Below are 23,145 nucleotides of genomic sequence, written 5' to 3' on the forward strand. Positions count from 1 at the left end.
CGTCATATCATGTTCCCTGTTTTACTACCCCAGGTTTTTCTGGTGTCTTTGAATCTGAAGGATGCTTACTTTTATATCCCTATTCAGTCTTTTCAGGAAGTTTTTACATTTCTCTGTTTGATCCTTTCATTTTTAGTTCTCTGCTTTGCCATCTGGCCCCTCTGCTGCCCCAAGGGTATTTACAAAGTGCATAGCTCCTATGATTGCTTTCTGTAGGCTCCAGGACATTCAGATTTTTTGTTATCTAGATGACCTCCTGCTTCAGGTGCCTTCTCCCAGTCACCTGTTACAGGATCTGGAATTTATCATCTGTCTTCTTCAAAGTCTGGGATTCACTATTAACTTCCAAAAGTCAATCCTGTCTCCCTCTCAGGATCATATGTATCTGGAATGCAAGATTCAGACAGTGGTAATGTTGGCCTGTGTTCCACCTCCAAAGGTTTTGTCATTGACAGCCTTCTTTCAGTCTCTTCTTCCTCTGACTACCATGCCAACCAGAGAGCTTCTTTGGGCCCCTGGGATTCATGGCCTCTTCTGTTCCAATGTTTCCTCTTGCCAGACTGCATCTGCATAAGTTTCAGTAGTACCACAAGTCAGCTTGGCTACAGCATTGCCGTCCTCTAGATTTCAGGGTACCTCTCCTTCCTTTTCTAAAGAAGGAATTTGGTATATTTCAACAGTTTTCTCTCAACCCAGGTCTACCCTTTTAACCTCCAGTCTCTTCTCAAGAACTGTTCACTGATGGCTTAGACTTGGGGTCGGGGGCTTCATTTGGTCACCTGAAAGTTCAGGGTCTCTTGCCCTACCTCCCACCATCACCACCACCATCAGAGGTCAGACCATATCAACATCAAAGAGATAAGAGCCCTGATTCTGGCCCTTCAAGATTTCTCCAGGCCCCTTGAAGGTGTACAAAGACAACACTACAGTGATGTAGTTGTCAACAAGCAGGGATGCACAAAAATCTTACCTCCTCTACAGGATGGCTCTTCAGGTTTGGGAGGTGGCTCTCAGTTATCAGTTAACTCTTCAGGCAGTATACATTCCTTCAGAGCCAAGTCTAGTGGCAGACTGTGTATGAGCAGGTCCAAAACTGAGGCTCACAAATGGATACTTCACAGAGACGTGTTTCTGGACATTGTCAATTGGTAGGATATTCCTCAGGTAGAACTTTTTGCCTCCCCCTCTGAGCAGGCAACTCCCTCTCTTTTGTTCCAGAATGCCATGCCATCTGGTATGGAAGACTGATGCCCTTTCTTTTCCTAGGAAGGGGATTTTTTATGCTTTTCTTCCTTTTCTTTTACTTCCAAGAGTCCTGCAGAAGATTCAGCTAATCTCCCCAAAAATCTTGCCTAGTGACTCTCTTTTGGCCAAGACAGCAGAAGTTCCCACTCTTAATGCATATGGCCAGAGGCAGTCAACACAATTTATCTCACTGGTTGGACCTCCTTACACAAGACAAGGGGTCTCTCATCCATCCTCACTTGTCCACTGTTCAACTGATACTGTGGATGATAGGGTTTTGATCCCTTTCAGGCACCTCTCTTTTGAGGATGTGATCAGGGTTTTAAAGGAGGCAAGGAAATCCTCAACTAGAAAATATTGTGTGTCCAAGTGGAAAAGATTTTTCTGTATGGTCCCATGCTCGTAACCAGGACCCTTTTCTGTGATGGGGGGTATCTTTGGGCCTGCCTTATTTGTGAGAGTTGCTCCAGTCTGGCCTGGCCTGTTGTTCTGTGCAAGCCCATTTGTCATCCATTTCTGCTGGTCTGCTCTTGAATCCTTCTTTGGCTTCTCAGTTTTAGGTCAAACAGTTTCTTAAAGGCGTCCTGCATATTAGGCCTCCAAGGAAGCCCATTTCTCCTCCTTGGGACCTTAATTTTGTTTTTGGAAAAACTGACTCCATCTCCTTTTGAGCCTGCTGCAAATTCTAATTCTTTGCAACATTATACCTGGAAATCTTTTTTGTTGCTGGCTCTTACTTCTGCTTGGAGGTTTCCTGAACTCCACACCCTTATGGTCATTCCTTCTTTTTTTGTTTTTTCATTGGGACAGTGTGTTATTTCATACTAATCCTTCTTTTTTGCCCGTGGTAGTAAATTAGTTGTCCTTGAATCAGTTGGTACAACTGCCTTCCTTTTTTCCTTCTTGTCAGTCTGCTAGTGAGAGGGTCTTGCGTACCTTGGATTTGCACAGACATGCCACTATTTGGATAAAACTAAGACCATTTTATAAGTCTGATCAGCTTTTTGTTTCCTTTCTTCTCAGGACTTTGGGTTTGGCTGTTTGTAAGCAAACAGTCTCCTGGATATGCAAGGCCATTTCTTTTTGTTATACTTTTCATGGCAAATCTTTGGCTATTTCTGTTAGAGTTCATTCTTCTAGGGCTGTTGCCTCCCTTGGTGCTTTCTTCAAGGGGGTAGACATCAGTTCCATCCTTGAAGCTGCTACTTGATCTTCAGACCATACCTTTACTAAGCATTATAAGTTGGATATGGTTTCTAGGGCCAGAGCGGGTTTTGCTAGATGGGGTTTGTTGAGGGCTCTTCTCAGCCTTTTACCTCCCATTCTGTTTCTTGAGCTTTTTTACTTTCCCTAATGTTAAGAATATTGCAACAGTGATATAGAAGGACATAGTCTTACCATAAGAGTAGATGTCATTTTCGTGACTGTTGGAGTATTTGCTCTCTCCATCCAAACCCCCTGTTTTGTTCTGGTTTTTATTTTGGATTCCCTTCTGGCTGAGGGTTTCCCCTTTTTCTTCTGCATGTGCATGGAATCCTTTGTCCTATGGAGACTCTTCTCTTCTGGATAACTGCACCTGTACGTCAATTTTATTACATACGTTTTGTGCGAGGAGCATACATGTGATGTACGATGCATACAAGATCATTAGGCTTTTGTATACTGAACAAACGATGGGCTGCCCTGGGCGGGAGATCCTGAATGTTAAGAATACTGCAGCAGTGAAGAGAAGGACATCTACTGTTATGGTAAGATTTTACGCAACTGTACTGTTTTACACAAATGTATTTTCTGTGCCATCACTGGCAGCTTTCCAGAGCTCAGAATTTCCTCCTCTGACTCTCTCTGATAGGGCATCGGCTAAGCTCCTCCCATCAGGAGAAGCCTAACCCTTGTCACAGGAAGTCAGTTGTTCAGTCTTTTTAGTGCCAGCTATAGGAATCACACAGTTTAATTTCCTCAGCAGTTTGCATGTGCAGATTTCAGTTTCCAGACTCCGATTCTTTTGGGGACTTCCCTTCCTCTTTATTGTTAATACTTTTGTTGTCTTTTTGTTTTATTAAAAAAATACACATACTCAGACTCACATAGATACGTGTATGTGTGTTAACTTTTTATTTTAATATACTTGCTGTTTACTACTGCTGATAATGAAATTCTAACTTACTACGGTCTTGTTTGTGTGATTAATTCTGCTTTTGAATAGCTATGGGCTTTTATGAAGTGTTTTATGACTTGTACAAGGAAACTGAAGTTCTGTGGTATCAGTTGAACACTATGGAGTGCCTTGTGCATGTAGAGCCACAGTTTATGCACTCCAGTTTTTATCTGCTTCATTTTGAAATTCTGAGAGGAAAATGTTAATTTTTTACTTTTCTTCCTTTATAGACTTATTGCCGATTTAAAACTTTTATGCCCATTTGTATCATTAATTCGCAGTTTTATCACAAATTACTTTATTTGCATTTTCTTTTAATTTTTTTTTTCATTTCTGACAAGAGACTCTCTAAGTAAATGCTTATTTGTGCTGTTTTAATTTTTTCTGTTTGATTTAAGGGCATATATTTGGTTTTGTGGCAGTATTTGGACAAGTGAATTTTATTTAGTACTGTGGCTGTGTGTGCTGCAGTTTACTACATTGTGTAGGTTGAAAACAAGGCTTAGCAAATTTTAAACTGTTTTTGCTATATGTTATGCACTTTAGCCCTATTTGCTGTGTGGGACATAGTTTACAGTTTCTGTTAATGCTGCCTTTAGTCAGTCCGTTATAATGTCAGTGTATTATTCTGGCTGGTGTTTTCTTCCCTGACTTGATGGATCCTGATGTGTCTACCCCCCCCCCCCAAGTCAAATACAGTTGCATCTAAAAAGAAAAACAAACTCAAAAACATGCTTCAACCTATGGTTTCTGAATCTATTGTTGCCTTAAGCTGACCCACAGATCAGTTAGCTTTTTCCCTGTCACCAACTGGTGTGAGCCTGCAGCTCTATATAGCACAAGGATCTTCTGGTCTGTTGTACTACCTGGTTCAATAGGTAAATCCTTTAGGTGCAGTAGAGGTCTGGTGTAAGAGAAGCCTCACCAGACATAATACTTTGTTCCCAGATATTTTGTCTGCTAGTGTAGTTTGCATTTATAAAAAAATGGAAACTGCAGTCAGGTTAGTACAATGTACAAGGCTTATGTGGTTTTCTTAGCTAAGATTTTTTTTTTTTTTTTTTTATAGTCGACTTATTACAGAGTATGCTGCTATTCAGAATGATTATGGGACTGCTTCTCTAGAGATCAGTCTATGGCTGCACATTTTGATGGGGACTGTGAATGCAGCCTGTAGTGACCACTCTTGAGTTCATTCACTGTGATTTTTCGGAAGGTGAGCCAGTTCAAAAACTCATGCTGGTGTTCACCTTTCTACAGATACTTGCTAGGTTTAGAGGTGTATTTCACTGGCAGCAATCTGGAGCTGCACCAGAGATTGACAGAGCTTATGATTTTATTGAGGATGGGATTTAGATTTAAAATGTTTTGTCTATTCCTTCTATGTTACCTGCCTTAGAAAATGTATATTAACTGCAGGTAAAACCCCTTTGACTAGTGAACCATTTCCTGAAAAAACTTTGAGGAAATGCAAGGTGTACTGTAATCTTGCAGCTCTCTTTGCTCCTCTTTCAGCTGATCAGTTTTGGTTTCGCCAACTCCTAGCTCTAAAAAGGGGTCTTTGGCTTTTCTAATCCTATACCCCCAGATAAAATTGGCAAGTTATTAGGAAGTACCCAAATTCAAAATGCTCACCCTGTAGATATGGTCCTGCTCCTCCTTCCGGATAACTGTTTCATGGTGACCTGAGATCTGAAAGATGCTTATCACATTCCAGTTTTACAAGCACTGTTTGCACCTTCTAGACTGAAATAAACAATTTCCTTGTAATAAGTGCCCATCAGAAAGGTACAAATTCATATAGCACTAACACATTTAAAGAATTGCATTATGGATGTGATGAAAAGCTGTCACATTATTTACACTATATGAAAGAATATCTGAAAAAAACTTGAACTCTGTCATAATGATATTAAATTTACTAGCACTTTTGATTAAATAAAATATTGCAACATGAAAATGATGAGAAAATGTTACAGCAAAGAAAGTAGTATGAATAATGTCCTGAGAACTTTAAAAATCATTGAATAGTCTTAAATAAATTCTGAAACCTGGTAAAACTACACAACCAGTCCTACCAAATGGAACAAGGATCCATCTTTCAATTTTTCCAAGTAAAATCTGCAGCAATAAAGAATCTAACAGCTAACATATTAGATACCCTTCATTTCATTCAGAATGGAACCACATCTTTTTCTCTTCACAGTCCCAGCTAAAGTAATACAAAAACTACTTTTGAAACCCATAACATTAGCAGCCAACCATCTTCCTGCTGAATACTTAACATCTGTTGCAGATGTTGTAGCCTGTCCCATATTGATACTAATTAACAGGTCCAAAGTAGGATATGTACCCAAACTATGAAAAAAAATATTATCTCACTGCATGAAGTAAGAAAGTCAGTGGAATTATCCTACTGTTGACCAATAGCCATACACTTTCACTTGTCAAACATCCTTAGATGTATACATTTACACGTGCTAAAGTTCCTTGTAGATAAGTCTCCTCTCAAGACAAGGCCTTTTCCCTTCGCATAACACCACTAAAGTTCTTTTCTCATTCTAAGAAACAATTAATGAACTTAGTGACAAATGTAAACTTGTCTCTTCCATATTCCTGGATCTTTCAAAAGTATCTGATACAGCCCGTCATACCAACTACAGCTATGACTCTCCCCACCTCTTCCCTAAAGTGGTTTGAAAACTCTGTCTCTTACATAGGACACAGTGAGTCAAATGGCAAACATGGTATTATTCTACCTGTCCATAGTGATTGTTGTCCCTCAGGGCTCAAACCTAGGTCCTCTCCTTTTCTGTATTTTTATAAACAACATAACAATGCAGTGGGACAAGGCTGTCTGGTTTATTATGCAGATATCTTCACTATAATCTGCTCAGCTCCTAGCATGCCTTCACTGTAAACAATTACACAGCTGTTGCACAGCAATCCTGCTTCTCCATCAAATATTGTCTGAGCCAATATTATAATCTGCTTGAACCCAAGAAAAACAAAACTTCTACCTGTCACCCCAAAACAGTATGATCACAAAAATCACTTTAATATGTCATCTGCACAAAGCACTAGGCTTGAAGTTTGTCACACACACTAAATAACTTTGGGTCATAATAGATCATCTAAAATTTGACCTGCCCATCCAAACTGCTATTAGAAAGACCCATATAAAACTAGGTTTCCTCTACAAAACATCTCCATACAGTTTGCAAATTAGAAAGACCACTGCCCTCTCATATCTATTGCTCTTATCCTTTCCCTTACTCACAAATGACAAATCCTCTCTTTTAACAAATCTAGGACACTGTTATAAAATGGCAAAAATTGCAACCCATCTTCTAAGTAAAACCCATCATTGCCTAACACTCAACCAACTAAACCGAGTAGAATTCCCAACTATCAGAAATTCAGTCAGTCGTACTAGCTCAGAGTTAACTTCATCATCCAAACAAATGTACAGCATTGAACACAGTAATGTTATGGTACTACATCTAAAGTCTAAGGACATATATCTTGCCCAAGTCCATACACCAGGCAGTAAAATGGTGATTCAATGTATTCTTCTTGTGTATCAAAGTGTCGAAATACACACTTGATAAATAGTGATATTTGGGTAATAACCTAGACAGTTACTCATGAAATGATTCTGTTTCTTGCTGGTTAAAAGATTTAAAATTGTTGTAGGAAAAATATCAGTAGAGGAGGTGGTGTATGTATTTACATCAAGGATATAAATACAGAATCTAGAAGTGTTCGAATTTGACAGTACTAGGAATGAAACATACTGTTTTAGAGTTCAACTAAACCTAGAGGTGGCCATGTATATATCTATTACTAAGCTTTTTCTTTATTACGTCACTGTACAATTCTTACTCTGGATGTTCTGTCAGAAACAAAGTGGAATGCATCTGTTAAGACTGCAGAAATGAGGCAAGTTTTGCTTCATGCTTTCTTAGCAAACGTCTTATCTCAATTCATGGATAAGCCCATAAGGGGACATAACATCATAAGCCCAATATGTATTAAAAAAGCTCACTTAAAATGGCCCCACTGCTTAAGTGTGGGTGATAAGGATTGATCATCTGTTTATTACTACCTCTAACAATTTTTGATTCATTTTAAATCATGTCATCCTCTGGATTTAGCTGTTCTGGTTGTTTGAAACAAGCAATAGGGCCATAGTAGGTTTTGTAGTTTGAAATTGGCAGTAAGATTTCTCTGGACAAACTGCAGAAAATATGTGAAACCACTTGAAGCACAAATTATAGTCCTTTGAAGGGAGTTGTGTACATAACTAAAAAAGTCGGGGAAGATATAAGATTGTGTACTGAAACTAAGATGTTAATCAACAGGTAAATATGTAAGACATTGTGCACAATTAATCATATATTTTGGAAATATTTCAACAAAAATAGAGATCAAGGTAACATTTTAGCTCTTTTAGTAATAGCATTCAGTTACATTATTAGTATTAGAACTAATAAGCAACCATTCCTTCTTTTAGCATACAAGAGTAAAAAGACCTGTTCCATAGAGGAGAAATGTAATATTTTTGAGGAACATTGAGCACTTTTGGACACATCTAAATAGTCAAAAGACATCCCCAGTGAATGTAAAATTTTGGTTACGAGTTACCTAAGTAAGTTAGTATCATATCTCACAACTGTCCAGATTTATGCCTCATACTTTTTGTCTGTTTCTCATATAATTTGTGGTTTTCTTTGGCAAATCAATGAGGATTGAATTCACTGTAACATGACAGGCATTTGAGTTTCAGACTTCATATCCTTCAGAAAATGCATGCTAACACAAGACCTTTTATTCTAACGACTTACTAAGTTTTATAAGATCAGTATTTAAAATTTATTCAGAGGAAGAGCAGCTTATATCATTCACGGAGTATTTAAACTCGAGCACTGATTTTTTTAGAATTTAAGGTCAATAATTCCAAGGAAGAAATTGATTTTTTTGGATGTCAATCTGAAAGTATATCATGAAAGGGAATTGAGCACCAATATGCATAGAAAGAACACGTGGAAAAATCACTATTTGCACAGAAACAGAATGCACCCAGGCTTCATTTTCAAAAATATTATGGAGAACCAAGTATTACCTATATCTAGGTTATGTACTGATGATGCTGACTTCGAAAGAGAATGAAACAGGGTACAAAAGCACCTACAAGATAGAGAATGCAGCGAAAAAGACCTCATGACTTGATTTAATGCTGATGAATTAAGACAAAGGAGAGGATACCCATACTTTTCCCATAAAAATTTCAAGAAAGAGCAAGGAGAAAAAATAGAACAGAGGCAGAAAGGAAATGCACTTAACTGCATTCTTAGTTATAGTACAGATTGTAAAAAGGTATGTGATGTGGTTAAGAGGTTTTGGCCAATTCTCACAGAGGACGAGAAATTAAGGAACATTGTTGGTGACAGACCAAGGTTTGTCTTAAAGAATAAGAATATTTAAACGCTGCTATGTGATAAAGATGGATTCTCCCAGAAGAAAACATTTACTAAGGAAGGAACTTTTAAGTGTGAAAAATGCAAACCTTGCTCGTCTCTTGATAGTAGTAATTTCTTTGTACATCCCATCTCCGGTAGACATTATTCCTTCGAGGTCAATGCCACTTGCAATAGCCAGCACTTAGTTTATTTAGCTTCCTGTCCAAATTGTGCCATGTTTTATGTAGGAAAAACTGACCAAGTGCTAAAGGACAGGGTTCTACAATCCTAAGGGATATTAAACCGAGACCCTAAAAATGTACTCGCCAGTCATATTTCCTCAAATCCTACACCTACATTTGTTTTTAAAGTTATTGAATCCATTCCCACAAATAACAGGGGAGGGGACATAAAGAATCAAACAAACTTGTGAAGTAGGTTGGATTGTAAACCTAAGGGCTGATCTCTATCCCAGCTTGAATACCATGATTCCACTAAAACCCATTCTAAAGAATAGACGGTTAACCATTGGTTGAAGCATGGAGGCCTGTCATTTTTATGTCCTATGATTAACAGGAACAGGATTGGTTGATCGAGAGGCATTTCAGAAAAGAGATTGCCCCTAGTTTAATTCACAAGAGAGAGCCACAGGAAGTTACGATCTGATGAAGGCAATTGCCAAAAGCGCTCATTTTATATACGGGCTTTTGTATCGTTTATTTTTTGTTAAGCTTCTGTTTTTAATACAGTTTTATTATTAAAGTGATTTGTTTTTATCTCAAAACCATGGTGGTGCTATTTTTGTTCTTTACTTGGGGCACCTTTGGCAGTTTCAAGTTTAATTTTGTTGTGTATTTTGTTTTTACTCTTGAACTGCACTTGGAAAAAGCTATAGTAACAGTAAAGATGAGGCAGAAACTTTTGTTTAAGACAAAGAATAATGCTTAACTGGAGAAACCATAAAATCTGCTAATAAAGTAGGTTCTGAATTTTTTTTTTCCATTGGCACTGTAATGGCTCTATAGTAGACGTGCTTAGGAAGGGAAGGGGTAGTTATTTATGCAGGAGGAGTGATAGTAGTAGTTGTGTTCCATTCGACTGGCACTATTCTAGGAGAGTGATTGAAAATTGTGTTTGTCTTTTTAATGAGCCTGTGGGTGAAAAGCATTGGCAGTTTATATGTTATTATAGCGGAGAACTGATGTGCAGAATTGCTAGATAATGAGTTAAAGTTGAATTGTTATGCCATGTGGTCATTAGGTGGGGAATGAGAACTTTTTTTATGTGGCATGTTACTAGGGTACAGTTGTCACTTTACTGAATTGTATTTAAAGGTCTGTCTGAAGAAGTATTTGAAAAGTTTAGCCAAGTTCAGTTGGGAGTGTTGATTATTGCCACTCTTGAATTGAGGTAAATGAATTTTGTGTCTGTTGACCTAATTTTATTTTTTCAAACCAGTACAATATTTGCTTGCCTAATAGGGATTGTTAGTATGGACAGTAAAGATTATTTAGCTGCCTTAGTGCTAGTTTAGTTTGAAATCTGATGTTTTAATTGTATGTGGTAGGAGGGACTTTGAAAGAAATCCAGGCATTTTCACTATGGCATATTTGACTTTTGATCTCTGGCTCAGCATAGGGCAATGGTTGCCCTTAACTGTACATTTTCTAATAAGGAATAGTATGTTCTTCGTGTTTCACTGTTGCATTTCTTACATTTGGGTAATCTGCTGGCAGGTTGCCCTCAGTCGACCTGATTAACAAAGTCTTGGGTCCTACGTCGGTTGCTGTCCCTTTTTCCATGTTGTCAGGGGAATAAAACATGCATTCGACGCCATTACTTCTGTCTTTCTTGCCGTGCAGTGCCCGAAGCAGTTCGTAAGTGTCAGTCGGCTGACTCCTGAAATTTTCGTTTCCGAGTTTCAGAACCGAAGTCTTCAACTTAAAGCTGAGTACCTCATTGGGGAAACTTTTTCTTGCTCCATGCCGATGTCAGCAAAAGTTAATAATTGCATTACTTGTGGAAAGCAAATACCTCACAAAGATTTTCATTCTTACTGTATTCCTTGCCTAGGCCCTGACCACGACGTACCTTGCTGTCGGTTTTGTGCTTTATTTAATCAGCGCACTATCCGTCATCGGTACATTTTTGCCTCTAAATATTTTGTTTCTCTGTTTAATTATCCAGAAATGTCGGTTAGCCATCCGACTACCGGAATTCTGAAAAAACGCAAAGATAAAGACAGAGACAGGCCGCAGAGGTCCAAATCTGCCGACGACGCTTCTCCTAAGCTAGTCACCAGTTCACTGGTACTCAGTGAGGTGCTTTCACAGCCCCTGATACCCGCTACTTCTGATTCGCAGGCCTCTACTGAGACCCATTCGGAGTCCGGTATGCTGCGAGATGCATCATCTATGGAACCCGCGGATGTCTCTACCTTGATGGGTCCGGAGCCACTGTGCAGGCACTGGCTTGTGAGGGTATATTCAGGCCTACAGACTTGCATATTAAATCGACTTCACCTTCATTACTAAGGCCTAAATCTCGATCTATGTCTAAAAAAAACGACGCCCAGGCCACATGTTCAGGCCCCTATGCCTAAAAAACAAATGATCAAAATGGCCAAAGTTCTAATTACTCTAATCAGGGGTAGTCAAACCCTTCCCCCCCAAAAGAGGCCTAGGCCTGAGCTTGATTATTAATCTTTTGATCAGGATTCTGTTTCTTCTGATTCTTCTAATGTCCTGGATTTGTCCATACCTACTTATGAGGATTCTGATGCAGAGGATTCCATTCCCTCTGCTTCCACTCCTGAGGATTTTTCTTTTGGGGAAGCTTTACATACCTTAAGGGAGCATTTCCACTGGGAAAGTCAGGAATTTTCTGATTCAAAAAAGAGGCTTAGGGATTTCCTTCTTCTACTTCAGCATAGGCCTTTGGCAATACCTCCTCTACTAGACATTGTTGATATGTTTTCAATGTCCAGTATGGCCCGATTCCCTGCCTCCGGCTCCTAAGTAAACCTAACAGATACTACAGGGTTCCTGAGTCCCACACATTCCTTTTCTAAAATCCTGTTGCAGATCCAGAAACCATTTCTCATGGCCCCAGAAGCATTAAGGCTTCTACTGCTAAAAATTCTACCCCTTCTGATAGAGACTCCAGGGCGTTGAATAGATGGGGTAAAAAGGTTTATATTTCTGCAACCTTGGCAATTAGGGCTTTAAACTGCCAATTTTATATGTTAAAATACCAACAACATATTATTGGACTGCTTAAACAGAAAATGATGTTGTTACCTGACTGTGTGGAAAATAAAGATTTACAGGATTTATTGCATTCTGCTGAACAAGTTGGAAAACATACTTTGCAATGTGGTTTTGATTCTTTAGAGGCCTCCTGCAGGGCTGCTTTTACTGGGTCTGTGCTTAGAAGGCATGCTTGGCTTAAGGAGCAATCTTTGCCTGATCATGTTCAAGCAAAATTTTTGGATGCTCCTTTAAATCAGAATTGCCTGTTTGGCAATAAGGCTGAAGAAGTTCTAAAAAAAGATGGAAGAAAAAGCTAAATCTATGCAAACTGTTAATGATTTCTTACAAGTGCAACCTCCAAGATTTAGTAGGTACTGGCCTACTAAGAATTGGTCTTTTCCAGCTCCTACCAGATCCTCTCAAGCCAAACCCAGGCACACCAAAAGCAACAGGTTTCAGTCCCAGGGGACTCTCAGAACTAAGCAATGGGGGGCCTCCACTTCCAAATCTGGAAACAACAAGACACCCCCCTATGGTAAACAGTCTCAATGACGTCCTTTTAAAATTACCAAGCACTTAAATTCACTCTTACCACCCCTCAGCAAACCTGTGATGGATGTCATCTTGGAGGCGAGAAGACCTAGTACTAGAAAATCTTATGCTGACAAATGGAAAAGACTCTGTGCCTGGAACCAGTCTTTAGGGATGAGCACAGCAGCCCCCAATTTACCTCAGATTTTGCAATACTTAACTGAGATGCTTCACAAGGGCCTGTCTTTTTCCTCTATTAAAATCCACGCTTCAGCTATTTCAGCTCACTATAACACAGAACCACCCCTCTTCTCTCATCCCCTGCTCAAGCAGTATCTCAGAGGGGCAAAGAACTTGAGACCACCCAGGAGAGCTCCTACCCCTGCCTGGGACCTTAACTTTGTTTTGGAGAAGCTCACTCTACCTTCTTTCAGGCCAGCTGCTACTGCAGACTTAAAATTTCTTTCTTGGAAAACAACCTTCCTTTTAGCAATCACTTCAGCTAGAAGGATATCTGAATTACAGGCCCTTATGGCAATGGAGCCTTTCATCATCTTTCATGCGGACAGGGTATCTCTGAGAACCAATCCATCCTTCATGCCCAAGGTGGTTTCCAGTGTGGCTCTTAATCAGTCCATTCATTTGCCAACTTTCTTTCCCAATCCACAGAACAAAGGGGAATGGATTCTGCATTCCTTGGATGTGCACAGACAACATAGATTCTACTTGGGCAGGACAAAATCTTCTCGAAGAAAATCCGAACAATTGCTGGTAGCATTTGCTGCAGGTGCAAAGGAGAAGGCTATTTCAAAACAAATAATTTCTAAATGGATAAGCCATTGCATTAATTTCTGCTATAAGCACTATGGAAAACCTGTCCCCCAGAGGATCAGATCTCACTCCACCAGGGCTACATCTACTTCTGCAGCCTTTCTCAGAGGTGTTGCTACCAGGGATATTCTAGAAGCTGCTACCTGGAGTTCTGTACATACTTTCACCAAGCATTATCATTTACCAGTTTTCTCTAAATCCGGAGCTGGCTTTGCCACTGCTGTCTTGCAGGGCCTTATAACTGGCCCTAATACTGTCCTCCCAACCATAGCTTTGGGAATCTACCCAAATGTAATGACTGCAACAGTGAAACACAAAGAACACAGTACAGTTGTGTACACTTATCATAAATGTAGATGTTCGAGTATATTCACTGTTGCAGTCCTGGTTATCCTCCCTCCAGCCCCCTACTTTTCTCTGGCTTATACCTCTACTTTCTTTTACTATGCTTAAAAGCCTTTTTGGTGTATTTGCTTTTGGCTGGAGGTATATTTTTGTGTGTTTAATTTTATTTGCTCCCCATTAGGGGGGCACCTGACATCTGGGACAAGAAAAACTGATGTAATGGCGTCGGATGCATGATGTCCTTCAAGGATGCATCTGCAGTCATCACATATGGGTTGTCCTGCCTCAGGCAGCCCTTCGGTCGGCCGGATTCCAAAGTCTGGGTCCGGTGTCGGCTGATGTCGCCCTTTCCCCGACGTCAGAGCACCTGGGGTATAAAAGCGTCAGCCGACGCCATCTTCCTCAGTCTTTCTTGCCACGTGGTGCCCAAAGCAGAAGCAGTTCGCAAGTGCCGGTCGGCCAGCTCCTGTAATTCAGCTACCGAAGACTTCAAAAGCTAAGTACCCCGTTGGGGACTCTTTCTTGCCTCAGCCGATGTCAGATAAAGTTAATAATTGCTTAACTTGTGGGAAACAAATACCTCATAAGGATTTCCACTCTTACTGCCTCCCCTGCCTAGGCCCAGACCACGACGTCTCGGCCTGTTCAGCCTGTGCTTCCTTCAACCGACGCACTCTTAGACGTCGGGCGGAGTTTGCAGAGGAATTTTTTGGGGCTAGTTTTTCGTACAATATGCCGTCGGAGACTCCGACTTCACATTTAACAAAGAAATGGAAGGACAAGGACCGACACACGGGGGCCGCAGTTTCGGCTGAAACCATGGCCAGGCCTACCGCGAGTGTCTCGGTCTCGGCTGAAACCGAGTCCTTGGTACTTCCGACCCCCGAAACCGCTCAACCGACAACCTCGGCCCCAGAGGTCCCTGCTGAGTCGGTTATTGAATTTCCTTCAGAAACTGGTGTCTTGGAAACTTCCGACACCATTCCTCTAGACAAAACTACACCAGCACGTGGTGCAGCCAGGCCTCCTGCATCCATGTCCATAAAGGCATTCACCAGGGCTAAAGCTGCTAAACACACAAAAGCTATGCCTCCCAGGGTTATTCCTCAGGGACCCACTACTAGTTCACAGATTCTAACTTTAGCAGAGGACCTTATTTCCTTAATTAGGGGCTCTCAACCTCCTCTAGACAAAAGGCCCAGGGTTGAGCCCTCTGATCCCCACTCCTCAGAGGAGGCCTCTGATGGCTCTGCTCTCTCGGACTACCAGGAGGAGGCTTTTTCGGCCTACGAGGATTCTGATGCAGAGAAATCTATCCCCTCGGCCTCCCCTCCTGAAGAACTATCCTTCGGGGAGACCCTTCACACTATGAGAGAGCATTTCAAATGGCAGGGCCAGGAATTCTCTGATTCCAGGAAAAGATTAAGAACTTTTCTGCATTTACCTCAGCATAGACCTTTGGCTATTCCTCCTGTTTTGAATGTCATTGATGATGTGTACTCTAGCATAACCCCTGACACTCTTCCTCCGGCCCCTGTCAAACCCGATAGGTACTACAGGGTCCTGGACTCGCATCATTTTCTTTACAAGGCCCACTCTGCTGATCCAGAAACTATTTCCCAGGGCCCTAAAGGGGTTGCAGCTGCCACTACTAAAAATCCACTCCCCTCTGAAAGGGAGTCCAGGGCTTTAGAGAGATGGGGTAAAAAAGTGTATACTTCTGCTACTCTTTCTATGAGGGCATTAAATTGTCAATTTCATATGATACAGTACCAAGAGTATTTGTTAGATGAATTGCATAAGAAACTGTCTTCACCTGAACCCTAGATCGCAAATCACTTCAGGATCTGGTACATAACTCCCAGCAGGTTAGCAACCATTTCTTGCAGTGTGGTTATGATGCATTGGAAGCTTCATGTAGGTCAGCTATGACAGGTGCAGTCATACGTAGGCATGCTTGGCTGAAGGAACAATCTCTGCCAGACCATGTTAAAGCTAAGCTTCTGGATGCTCCACTGGAAAAGCAAAAGTTATTTGGCTCCACTGCTCAGGAGGTCTTAAAGAAATTTGAGGAAAAGGCAAAATCTGTACAAACGGTCAAAGATTTTCTACAAGTCCAACCACCAAGATTCAGCAGAAATTGGCCTACCAAGAATTGGTCCTTTCCGGGCACAGAAAGATTTCAATGAGGCAAGAACAGGCGTGCCAGAGGTAGAGGGCAAGCTAGAGGCTCCTACAGAGGACGTCAATGGCAGCCTCCCAACCAGAGAGGTAGTGCAGGACCTACAACTGCTGCACAAGGACAGACTCAATGACTTTGCTTTGACTCCGCCAACCAGGGCTCAATTAGAAGCACCTTTGGGCTGAAAGCTTTCTTTATTCTCAGAAAATTGGCAAAGTATTACAAGAGACAAATGGACACTGCAAATAAAAGACAAAGGATACAGGTTCCATTTTCACACATTGCCAAAAAGAAAAGGCATGCCAGACCTGCCACCAAATCAAAGGGCAGAGGCTTTGAAACAAATCTCCAGCTTAATGCAAATGAAAGCTATAGAAAGGGTTCCTCTTTCAGAACAAGGCCAAGGATTTTATTCCAGACTATTCCTTGTTCCAAGAAAAGAAAACCAATGGAGGCCTATTCTCGACTTGTCCGCACTGAATACTTATCTCATTGTGCCAAAATTCAAAATGCTGACTCTACAGCAACTCCTTCCCATGCTGGGCAAGGGGTCTTGGCTGGTGACTCTAGACCTCAAGGAGGCATACCTGCATGTCCCTATCAGACAAAGTTGCAGAAGACACCTCAGATTTCTTGCAGATTCAGAGCATTATCAATTCTCAGCATTGCCCTTTGGCTTATATACTGCGCCCAGAGTATTCACGAAATGCCTGGCATCAGTAATTGCACACTGCAGACTTCAGGGGATTCAAATATACCCATATCTGGACGACTGCCTTATACAAGCGGACAGCCAACAAACTTTGGTAAAGGACTTGAATTATGCCATACACCTACTGCAGGCCTTGGGATATACAGTCAACATTCACAAATCAAGACTTGTTCCATCCCAAAAAAATAACTTTTCTGGGTGCGGATCTAGACACAACCACCCAAATGGCTTTTCTCACAGAAGAAAAACAAAGACAACTACCGGATTACTTCAAGAATCTGACAAGACAAACTCAGCTGACTGCAAGGAAAATCCTGCAGGCCCTGGGTTACATGGCATCTTGCATTCTTCTGATTCCACAAGCAAGGCTGCATATGAGGAAACTACAATGGTACCTAAGGAGTTTATGGACTCAGCACAGTCACAGCTTAGAAACTTTGATCCCACTCATTCCATGCCTCCAAAAGGAATTTCTGTGGTGGGCTCAAGCAAGCCAGTCAAACAGGGGTCTGCCCTTCAGCAAACCAATAGCCAGCCAAACCATTACAACGGACGCTTCAGACCACGGTTGGAGAGCACACATGGAGGGCAGATGTATTCAAGGTCTATGGTCACAAAAGGAGCTACGCATGCACATAAACCAAAAGGAAATGCTGGCAGTGATACATGCAATCGAGGCCTTCAAACTCTTTCTGCATCAAGGCCACCTGCTAATAAGGACAGACAACACCACAGTTATGTGGTACATAAACAAGCAAGGAGGCACCCATTCCTACCCTCTCTGCAGACTGGCAATGAATCTATGGGAACTTTCCTTGAAACTCAATATAGAGCTGCAATCCCAGTTTGTGCCAGGAAAAGACAATATACTGGCGGACAGCTTAAGCAGAAATATCATGGATGCACACGAATGGATGCTGCACCCAGACATCTTTCTACAGATAACACAATCATGGGGAAGGCCGGACATAGATCTTTTTGCCTCTCCCCACAATCATCAGCTGAAGAAATTCTGCTCAAGGACATACCACCCACAAGCATGGAAAGTGGACGCCCTCTCTTTCAGCTGCAGAACTCTAACAGTGTATGCATTTCCACCTCTTCCACTAATGACCAAGGTCTTACTGAAGATCAGGACAGAGCAGCCAAAAGTGATTCTGATAGCTCTGGACTGGCCAAGACAGCACTGGTACCCACTGTTAAAGAACCATGGCCTCTTCCTCAATGGCCACTTCTCCTGACACAGCACAATTACAAAACTCTGCATTCCAACCTGAAAATCTTGCAACTAACAGCCTGGAAAATACCTTGACTCCTCCTCAGGATAAGCTATCCAAGAGAGTGAAGGATATCATCATGGAAGTTCGCCGGCCTTCCACAAGAAAGGCATATTCAGCAAAATGGAAAAGATTTCACACTTGGAGCGCCACTAAGGGCCTAGATGCGACAGTGATGAACATGGCACATATCCTGGAATACTTGGCAGAAATGCTCCACAATGGCCTGTCTTACTCTTCCATTGAAATTCATGCTTCAGCAATTTCAGCAGAGTACAATACTGATCCACCTGTCTTTTCTCATCCTCTCCTAAGACAGTTTCTAAGAGGAATTAAAAACATCAATCCTCCAAGGAAACCTCCAGTGCCTACTTGGGACCTTAACTTCGTGTTGGAAAAACTAACTCTGCCTCCCTTTGAACCAGCAGCGTCTGCAGAACTACAGTTCCTGTCTTGGAAGACTGCCTTCCTTCTGGCCATAACCTCAGCAGGAAGAGTATCTGAGTTATAGGCCCTCATGGCAGTACAGCCATTTCTTATTTTTCATCAGGACAGAGTCTCATTGAGAACCAATCCCTCATTTATGCCAAAGGTGGTATCCAGGGTCTCATTAAACGAAGCTATTCACCTGCCTACCTTCTTTCCAAATCCACAAAACAAAGGGGAGAAACTTCTGCACACCCTGGACATGCACAGACAGTTGGGCTACTACTTGGACAGAACTAAAAGCTACAGAAAAACTGACCAGCTGTTGGTAGCATATGCTGCTGGTGCACAAGGAAAAGCAATTTCCAAACAGACAATTTCAAAATGGATAGGGAATTGCATTCGTTTCTGTTATTCCTTTCATGGAAAAACTGTGCCAGCTAACATTAGACCTCATTCCACCAGAGCCACAGCCACCTCCACAGCCTTCTTAAGAGGGGTGGCTACCAAGGACATTTTAGAAGCTGCTACATGGAGCTCCGTGCATACATTTTCCAAGCATTACAATTTACCTTTATATTCCAGATCCAGAGCAGGCTTTGCTACGGCAGTCCTGCAGGGCATTTTAGCTACACCATCCTTTACATAGATCCTCCACCCTCAGATTGGCTATGGTATTCTACCCATATGTGATGACTGCAGATGCATCCTTGAAGGACATAGTACAGTTTTGTACCTACCATAAATGCAGATGTCCGATAGGTATGCATCTGCAGTCAGGTTTACCCTCCCTCCTTCCCCTCTTTGGTATTTATTGGGTACTTTTCCCTCTTATAGCTAGCTGGGGTTATCAATTATGGTGTATTTGTTTTTTATATATATATATGTATATATATATATACATATATATATATATATATATATATATATATATATATATATATATACACATATATATTTCTGTGCATGTTTGGAATTTATTGCTTTCCTCCAAATTTAGCCTTCCTTTGAGGGCACCTGGCATCTGGGGCAAGAAACACTGAGGAAGATGGCGTCGGCTGACGCTTTTATACCCCAGGCGCTCTGACGTCGGGGAAAGGGTGACATCAGCCGACGCCAGACCCAGACTTTGGAATCCGGACGACTGAAGGGCTGCCTGAGGCAGGACAACCCATATGTGATGACTGCAGATGCATACCTATCGGACATCTACATTTATGGTAGGTACAAAACTGTACTTTTTATACCCCTGACGTCATGGAGGAAGGGACAGCAACTGATGCAGGACCCAAGACTTTGTTAATCAGGCTGACTGCTGGCAACCTGCCAGCAGATTACCCAAATGTAATGATTGCAACAACGAATACACTCGAACATCTACATTTATGGTAAGTGTACACAACTGTACTTTGTCTTGACTGTTGAGAAGATGACTGCAGAACTACTGAAGAGAAGAGCTGAGGTAAATTGTGGTGTAGAAAGAGGATTATTCTTTTGTTAATATGGTGTTAATGAGTAAGTACCCTTTATGGGGAGGAGGTGGTCTACAACAGATATATTGAGATATTGATTAATATCTTTGTTTATAATTCATTGCAAGAAATGACTAGTTTCAAGGGAGTTTTAGTACTAGTTTTGACTTTTTTTCACTGAAGTGGTTTGTTTTGCTGCTGTACTATTATTTGATGCAAGATTGCTAAAAACGCAACACATAGCATAATGTTTTGTACCTAACTATTTATTCAGTGGGTATTAGTTAATGGCATTTAATGCTTAGTCAAATCATGAATTTATAATGGTATGTTTAGCAGATACCAACCAGTATATGCTGAGCAAAAGATAAAGCTGATAGTGAAATAAGGTTCTTTAACAAATATCCCTTGAAAAATAATTTAATTTGATAAACACATATATTTTTAACTTCATTTGAATTGGGATGTTTAAATATTTTTGGGTTAAAGTTTTCCATGGAAAGATTAATTCTAGATGGCAGATACAAGCTTAACCCAAAACACTGCCACTAGTGTATCCACCCCATGGTATCAAGCAGTTAATTAAATAACTGAGTTTGCTGTATTAAAACTGTTTGGTTATGAAAGGTGAAGTTGAGTGAGGAGTTGAAATTAAAGAATAGATATAGAAATGTCATGAAAAGGTGCAACTATGCTTTGGAAAACTAAGGTATTAGCATATGGAAATTATTATAATCAATGTGAGAACAAGTGACTAATATGCTTGGTAGGACTAAACAGGAAATTAAACATTCTGCACTAGGACAAGGTGCATCATACTTTAGTTCCGCTGTCATAAATGCTTTTGCTTGATTTTTGTACCAAAAATGTCATCACAAGCAAAAGTGTGTTGTGTCTGTCTAATAATTTTTCACTGAGCTTACCATTCAAGAAAGTTTTTATGGGGCCATTTGCTGGCCCTGATGGAACAGATGTTTGGTTTGTTAGGCTGAGATGGGCAGGTGAGTACCAGTTATTTAACATTTTTAATTCTTCTGTCACATTTGATATATTTCTAATGAATTGGATGATAGTAAAGTGAACTAGACATAACTCTCCTTGGAAACTTTTACACTGTTGCTATGTTGTCTTTTGTTCACACCCTTTGATGTGGCATTTTTCTTTTGTTTTGCAGCTCCATCAAAGACTGTGAGACCTCCTGAGGACCTTCTGAAAACTGAAAACCTGCATTTGCCTAATTCATTTAACTACAACATGTTACAGCATCTTGGTCAGTTCCCACCACTTATGCCTAACAAACAAATTGCTGAATCCAATTGCAGCCAGCAAAACCCTGGTGGTAATAAGCCCACCATGTCATACGCTAGTGCACTTCGTGCACCACCAAAACCCAAACCCCCACCTGATCAGCCAAAAAAGAATAGTGACCCTTTGTCTTTGTTTCAGGAGCTCAGCATAGGTAGTTCTTCAGGTAGCAATGGGTACTACTCATATTTTAATTGAAAAATAGTAGGTTGTTTGCTCTGTATTTGGGATAAATGCAAAGGTATATTTCATTTGTAGTTTGAAAAGTATTTTACTTGCTTGTTAAAATGTCCCCAGTTAACTGCTCTGCTGCTACATGTGCATCTTTAAAAATTTTTCTTTTTAATATTTTAATTTATATTTTGATGAAGAATAAAAGTTTAACAAGAGCATTTATGATAAAAAATATTTTCATTACTTTGTTTATAAAAGGTATATGTGTGTTGCATTGTACTGGCAACAAAGCAGTTAACTGTGTTAACAAAAATGCAGAAAGGAAATCAATCTGTGCTGCATACTAAAAAAATGAAAAAGTTATAAAAACAAAATGAAAAAGTTGATAAAAAATGAAAAAAGTTGGAAAAAAAGAATTGTAAGTAGTGTTTAAATTTTCCAATACTATTTTTCAAATTGAATAGCTTATAATGCTGGGTTTCTGTAACAGAAATTACCAGTTTATGTACAGATGTATTTTTTTCTGCTTAAATCACTTAACTATTTTTTTTTGTCCTTAAAGGGTCTGCATTCTATAAATGCTATAAAAAGAATTCTAATCCTACAATTGCAAGTGTCCTGATCTGCAGTCTGCATACTACAATTATTTTTTTAGTTTCTAGTTTCATGATCATCTTACTCTTTTAAGTTTTCAAGCCGCATTGTTTTTTTATGCATTTCATATATAAATTTTAACTCAGAAACATAGTCTTGAACACTGCCGATATTTTATCAGTTTTATCTGTTGTCTTCAAGGAATGTTGTGTTGCACCATTAGAATTTGATCATATTGCGGGTTTTGAAGTTTGTATTATGTGGCTTTGTAACTATCCACTGTAGAGTTGTACAGTAATAAATAGTGTATTCTTATACAACATTGCTTTCAGAAATTTGCAGAAAAAATGAAAAGAAAAATATATCGTCCCTTAGTATATCTGCAGACAATGCTTTTTATTTTTTCCCAACAAGCTAATTACATATGCTTGTTTTAATTTTAATTTGAATAATTTTAAAAAATTCATGGAGCTGAAGCAATTTTAGGTATGTTGGTGCTTCATAGAATAATTAACTATTTAACAGTGTGAATTTAGTAAAGTACTTTTTTTCTTTACTATGCATGTGTAAATGTTTGTAATTTGGCTTTTACTCCATCACTGGTCTCAAATTATATGAATATATGTGCGGGTTTTAGCCTTCTCTGTAATTATTTTGTTATATATTTGATGTTTATATTAAATGCAACATACTCAAAGAAATGCTAATATTTTGGTAGCTGTTCTGTTTTGAAATATTTCTCTAACAGTACAAAAAATTTGGGGGAGTTTTAATCTAAACTACAATTAGATCTGTTTAAATAGCATCACAATTCCTAACTTTTATTCTTGTTTAGCTAAAACTCCTTTTGAAAATAAATACATACTGAGATACCCACCATAAGACTGTCTGGAGTATATAACTTAGACTGCTATGTAAAATACTAGTTTACATTTAATATAAAGACAAACCTTTTAACATTTTTATTTAACAAGAATTATTCAAGTTGTTCTGTATCATAGTAAATGGAAATTTGTTAAAATTGTACTTCAAAGCTAAAAATATTTCAAGTTTTTATTACATAGTAAATATTTAGCATTTCTGTTCATAGTTCATTTGACATCTTCACTAGGAAGCTGCACAGTAAGCATGCTCAACTGTTGAATGCATCTTATATTTTCCATTTCCATTTGTGTTTCGA

At 39.9% G+C, this 23,145-nt stretch overlaps 1 protein-coding gene across 1 annotated transcript in view; it reads left to right on the forward strand.

The window, feature by feature from the left end:
* HELZ (helicase with zinc finger) overlaps nt 1-22,847 on the forward strand; it is a 3,197,037-nt gene extending 3,174,190 nt beyond the window's left edge. Inside the window, exon 31 of the mRNA XM_044085095.1 lies at nt 21,067-22,847. Coding sequence (XP_043941030.1) covers nt 21,067-21,395 — 329 coding nt within the window. The 3' untranslated portion in view covers nt 21,396-22,847. The remainder of the gene's footprint in view (nt 1-21,066) is intronic.
* Nucleotides 22,848-23,145: the final 298 nt, after the last annotated feature.

Source organism: Protopterus annectens, chromosome 10.part0, assembly GCF_019279795.1.
Source record: "Protopterus annectens isolate FY-2018-M chromosome 10.part0, PAN1.0, whole genome shotgun sequence".
NCBI lineage: Eukaryota > Metazoa > Chordata > Ceratodontiformes > Protopteridae > Protopterus > Protopterus annectens.